The sequence below is a fragment of the Chrysochloris asiatica genome, unplaced genomic scaffold, assembly GCF_000296735.1.
Source record: "Chrysochloris asiatica unplaced genomic scaffold, ChrAsi1.0 scaffold00072, whole genome shotgun sequence".
NCBI lineage: Eukaryota > Metazoa > Chordata > Mammalia > Afrosoricida > Chrysochloridae > Chrysochloris > Chrysochloris asiatica.
The window spans coordinates 10487205-10493204 of NW_006408590.1; the positions used below are offsets into that span (position 1 = coordinate 10487205).

The following is a 6000-nucleotide window of genomic DNA, read 5'->3' on the forward strand; positions in this document are numbered from 1 at the left end:
AGATAGTGTAATATTGATATTATTGATTAGTCCTTAGATCGCAGTCATATTGATATTATTGATGGCCTTTAGAGAGCAGGAATCTTGAAATTACTGGCTATTACTAATAACACTTCAGAGAAACCTTCCCTGGCTCATTTAAATTAGTCCCAGTCACACTATCCCATTACTCTTTAGTATTATTATTTTTTTAATGTTACAGTTTAGAGTAAATTCCTTTTTGGTTACTTTTTTGCCTCCACCACTGGGTTGTCAGCTTCATGGAGAAGAAACCCAACACCCCCTTCTCTGCGCTGTTCAACCCACAGTCCAGCACTTTTGTCAGCTGTGGTAGAGGATCAATGCTCAGTAAATATTTGTTGAGTGAATTTAGTGAGCACTAACTATGTGCTGAGTCCTGGTATGGTGCTGTAGGATAAGCACTCAACCATAAGGTTGACTTTAACAGCAAGGTCGGGGTTCAGACTGCATCTTGGAAACCAGATAAATGTTGCTATGAGTCGGAACGGACTCGACAGTACTTAACAACAATAACAACAACAACTATGTGCTAAGAGTCCTGGTGTGGTGCTGTAGGATAAGCAGTGGACTGCAAGGTTAGTGGTTCAAACTCACCAGCTGCTCCTCAGAAATCCTACACAAGGTCGCTATGAGTCAGGATCAACTCAATGGCACTTAATAACAACAACTATATGCTAAGATCATTAAATCTATGATATAACCTAATCCTCATTAACAATCTTCTAAGATAGGTTCTTGTATTATCCTCCACTTTACGGATGACAAATCTAAGGCATAGAATTATTAAAATCTGCCCCTGGCCAATCACCTAAGTAGCTTAGGAGAATGTCAAACCCTGCATGGTGCCTCCAGAGTCTACTCATTGATATCATGATAGAACAAAGGTCATGTCCATCCTGAATGTTACTTTAGAGCCAGAATCTTCTTACCAACATCCTGCCATTTCATCTACAGTCAGGAGTTGAGGGTTTTTCTCAAACACCATAGTCACTCGTGGAAAGAAAAATGGTCACAGAGAAAACTTGGAAGTGACATTCGGCATGGAACTCACATACCAGAGGAGGGGGACGAAATCTACGCCTGCCTGTTTATAAATAGTCCCATACTAAAGTGGTGTCTCCACCTGCCTATTAGGAAGCCAGAGATATAATTTAATGACATTGCCCTGGGAGCAAGGGACATCAATACCAAATGAGCAAGCAAAAGATAACTCCTCCTGCTCTAGGAAGCTGAGATCATGTTTTATAAAACCCTAAAGAACTTTATCATCCATCTTGGGCTGAGCAGAACCATATTTGTCCAGCATTCTGAGTAATGGATAGGATGAATTAGGGCCTTTAAATGCCTCATTGGAAGACATTAGAAGTTTAAGAGCCCTATATAGCTGAGTCAAATGCATGCGCCCATGCTGTATAATTAACAGACATAACAACACTATATAATTTAAAAGCAAGACCAGCAGGACAAGAATACTAACCCGCACTAGCCTTCCCATGTGTAACCACTCTCCACTTAGTCTGCAGCTATATCAACTGTGCCCTTGCTGGCCTGAGGTTAATTTCATGTCACCATAGTTTTGAGTTCTGCACGTCTCCTAAGCAGTTTAACACTTCCTTCTGAAGTCAGCTTTCAGATCTGAGGAACTCATTGCTCCTCTTCTAAGCATTCATTTCACTTTGTCTAAAGAGGCTTAATAAATCAGCCTAGCTATTGTTTAGTGAGGGGCCACCCCCCATCTTTTCAGGAATAAAAAATGAACATAAGTAGGACTGAGTGGCCACCTAACTTGAGAGTCTCCTGGACACCCGAACATACAAAAGGAGACACTTCCCGAGCCTCCCGGGGGGTTCTGTCTTCTGTCCCAGAAGGAGTCCAGCTATCCTGACTACTATGGTTTAAGTAGGATTGCTTTGGGGTGGGGGTGGTGAAGAGGCCAAATAATGGGGTCAAAAGCCCATCCTGTAAAGAAAACCCCAAGGAATGATGGCCCTAGATAAAGGGTAAACCCTTTAGTGGAAGACACCTGTGGTCTAGCAATTTCTGGTCACTCTGTTTTCTGGGTAATTAGAAAAGCAACTGCTTTTACTAGCCTCAAGTTGCAATTAGAAATTTTGGAGAGATGTGTCTCAACCTGTGGGGCGCCAGCTCTATGTGGATGCTCTTTTTATTTTCACTATTTTTCCCTTTTATTCTAGTTTGTTTCATATGCCAGGGGCCCTCGGCCTTTTCTCCTAAGAGCTCTGGCTTCTTACAAGTTCAGCCTGGGTCTTCTCTCAGCCAAAAGTACAGATCCCTTCCCCTGAGCTATGACAACTGGATAGAAATCCCCTAGCCCTCTACTTCCTCTCCTGGAGCTGGTGTTCCCCATGTTGACGCCACAAACCTGGAGGGCAAAGCGTAAATATCAGCTGTGACATCACCAACTGACCTCAACCCTGAGCTAAAAAGAAACTGAAAAAAAGCACACGTTCTTCCATTCCAGGCATCTCCTTTGACAGCGCCAGAATTAAAACCAGTGAGAATTAAAGTAAGCCATGTGGGTTAATGAGCCAGACTGCAAAGCCATTTGAACTGCAAGGTTGGTGGTTCAAACTCACCAGCTGCTTCTTGGAAACCCTATACAGGGGCGCTATGGGTCGGAACTGACTCAAGGACACTTAACAACAGCAACAACAACAACATGTCCATCTACAGAGTGGAGTGTCTTCAAAATGGTTCCCAGCATGTCAATTGCTCTGCTAGGAAGTTGAATAAAAACAAAGCTGCTTCCTCTCCTCCAGAGGACTGAACAAAATCTGAGTTCAAACCCCAGATTTGCAATTTACTGCCTGTGTAATCTTCAGTGACTTATTTAACCACAGAGTGCCTTGGTTTCTTCATTAACATCATGAGGATGACACTATAGGTACCTACCAATGCAGATACTAGGTTTCCTTAAGTTAACATATCAAGTGCTAAGAACAGTAACTTACACATTGCCATAATGATTGTTAAACCACATTTGAAAATGTGATCCCCTTTATCTTTTCCCAATATCTACCTGGACTTCTTCCACTGCTTGCTTATTTGACCCTGAAAGCTGTCCCCAAATGGTCATCCAATCAGATTGCAAGGATCTCATTCTAAATAATTCATAGTTTGCCAATTCCTGAAATTGGAGTCTGGTAGGCAGTTTGCTGTTGAACATATGTCACACCCTAACCTTAGCAGGGACGTGGTCAAATGTTTCAAATCTTCTATAATGGAAGCCGTATCATCCCTCAGAAAACTGAAACTCCCCAATGGCTCCTTTCCCAGACTCAACACCATGTACTTGCCCACCCCATCCCTTCTTCATAATGTGGTTTACAGGGTCGCCCTTCCCTTCAGGAAAGTTCATACATGAAATCCAACAAAGGCTTTTAATCCAGAGTACGACTTGGAAAACCAGGCACTGGGAGCCAGGAAAGGGGAATTCAGGAGAGACATGCACCATTACCTCATCTGGCCATACTGGGTTTAGAACCCACCCATGACCCTTCCACTTCCCAGGAAAGGGCCTAACTCTCATACTCAGGGTGGAAGCCCCAGGTCCCTGACTTCTGCCTCCCTCCTCCTTCCATCCTCCTCATACAAAGCTCAGCTCTTCTGAGTAGAGATTGTTTGGCTACTGCTATTGGAACCGAGAATTGATGCATTTGAGTTATGGTGCTGGAGGAACATATTGAAAGTACCATCGGCTGCTCGAAGAACAAACAAATCTATGTTGGAAGAAGTACATCCAAAATGCTCCTTAGAAGCCAGACTTGTCTCTTTGTCACATTGTCAGGAGGGACTAGTCCCTGGAGAAGGACATCATGTTAGGTAAAGAGGAGGTTAAGTGAAAAAGAGGAAGATTACCAACGAGACTAACTGACACAGTGGCTGCAGCAATAGGCTCAAGTACAGCGAGATTGGCGCAGGTCCAGGCAGTGTGTTTCTTTCTGTTGTGCATAGGGTCGCTGAGTTGTACCAACTCGACTACACATAACCACCACCACTGGAATGGAGAGAGCCCAGGAGGAAGTACAGATAGCGTCAATCGGCCCAACCTTTGGGGAAAGACACCTGCTAGAGATCCAAACAAGCAAAGCAAAAAACGGCGGGGCACAAGACGTTCAGGAATGGCTTGGTCAAGAGGCTAATCTCACCCAATCAGTGTACGGTCTGAGACAATGATATCCAATCAGGTTGGAGAAAGTCAACCACGACTTAACCCCTTAAAAAACGCCATCTCCAGAACCATCTCTGGGTCGATCTCTTTAGTGTACTCCTCCACCTTTAGACCAAACGCTTTCTCCCAGAGTCGGGTACACCCATCTCTTTCGACCTAGGAAATTCACCCGCAGGTAGCCCACCGGTATTTTCCTCCCCACCTGTCGGAGGATTAAGCGCTTACCGTTGGCGTTCTTGCCACAGATGAGATGCTCGTAGGGCTGCAGGACACCCCAGAGCTCCGCGTCGTTGTTGATGACCATTTCCAGGGCCTCAGCGGACACCTCCCCGCCTCCAGCCCCTCCGCCGTCAGGGCTCTGGCTGGCCAGGACCCTGGCCCGGATCTCCTCCACTAAGTTCTCCATGCAGGCGGTGAGTGAGATGGCCGCGTACTCGTGGATCCGCACGGAGATGCGAGTATCCACCATCCAGCGGAAGAAGCGACCCACAGAGAAAGTGAGGCCGCAGCGCGCCGACTTGCCCCGGCGCAGACCGTCCCCAGCGCTCATGCTGTACAGGGACAGCGCCTTGACGGCTGCCACAGCACAGCTCTCCGCCAGCGCCCAGCTGTGCACCAGACGCACGGCGCTCTGCACCTCGAAGCGGGTGCACTTGGCGTGCAGTACGCTCAGGCGCTGCGCCTCGCGGGCCACGCGGATTAGCGCCCGCCGGAGCAGCCCCGCCAGGCGCCGCACGGCCTCGCCGGAGAAGGCGGGCAGTCGCCGGCCGCTGGCCCCTTTGCGGAGCACGCGGGCCACGTCCCCCTCGGTCCAAGGAAACTCCTCCAGCTCGGGGAGTCTCGGGCAGCGCGAGAAGAGGTCGGCTACTTCGGGGTCCTCGGGTAGCACCGTATTCACTGTATCCCAGCTGTTGTGGCGGCTGTTCATGGAGCCCGAGTAGCACCACCAGGCCGCCCCGCGGTGCTGCTGCGCCGAAGAGTTGAGCGCCTGCGAGTTGGACTTGGAGGACGAAAGGCTGAGTGAGCGGCACGAGTCCCCCGCCCCATAGCCGGAGTCCAAGGTCAAGTCCTCCAGCGTCTTCAAAGTGGAGCTGTACGTCCCGGCCATGGGGAGCCTGCCGGCGGCGGCCTCACCAAACAAGACAAGCTCACAACTCCATGGCCCCTTCCCTAAGTGAACAGAAATAAGTTTTAGGCGCGCCTGAGCCCCAGTCTCCCTCTCCGCGCCGCGGGGCTCGGTGGCCGCATCGTCCGCCTGGCGCCCGCCAGAAAATGAGTAAAATCGCGGAGAGCCGGAGTCCCACGCGCCCGGCGTCCCGACGCGGAGCTGTCACCAGAATGACCCCGCCGCTCCTCCTCGACAATTCCTCTGTCCACTTTAACTTCCTAAGAGCAGAGTGTCTGCCCTCTTCGATAAAGAATCCCGAGTAAGCAGGGCGGTGGAGGCGGCGCGCGCAGCGGTGAGCCTCCAACCAGCCGGTTCCAGGACGCGCTCTGCAAACTTCTGCGCGGAGCCAGCCTAGGGCACAGCTGGGTACCCGGCTGCGGCAGCATGCAAATGATCCCGCGCAGTTCACCAATCATCGACCGCAACGGGCAGGGGCTACACCAATGATTTCCTAAAGGGGCGGTTACCATGTAGATTTCACTCCGACGGCAGAGGAGGCGGGGCTGGAAGGAGACCGGAGGAGGGGAGACCAGGGTGGAGGAGGGGAAATTAAGGGCGAGGTAGGTAGAGGTGAGGACCCGAGACCAGGCTAGGAGGACTCGGAACGGTTCAAAGAAAT

General features: G+C 49.5%; 1 protein-coding gene across 1 annotated transcript in view; it reads right to left on the reverse strand.

Moving 5' to 3' along the window:
• Positions 1–5719, reverse strand: part of ABTB2 (ankyrin repeat and BTB (POZ) domain containing 2) — a 206348-nt gene extending 200629 nt beyond the window's left edge. Inside the window, exon 1 of the mRNA XM_006864882.1 lies at positions 4439–5719. Coding sequence (XP_006864944.1) covers positions 4439–5321 — 883 coding nt within the window. The 5' untranslated portion in view covers positions 5322–5719. The remainder of the gene's footprint in view (positions 1–4438) is intronic.
• Positions 5720–6000: the final 281 nt, after the last annotated feature.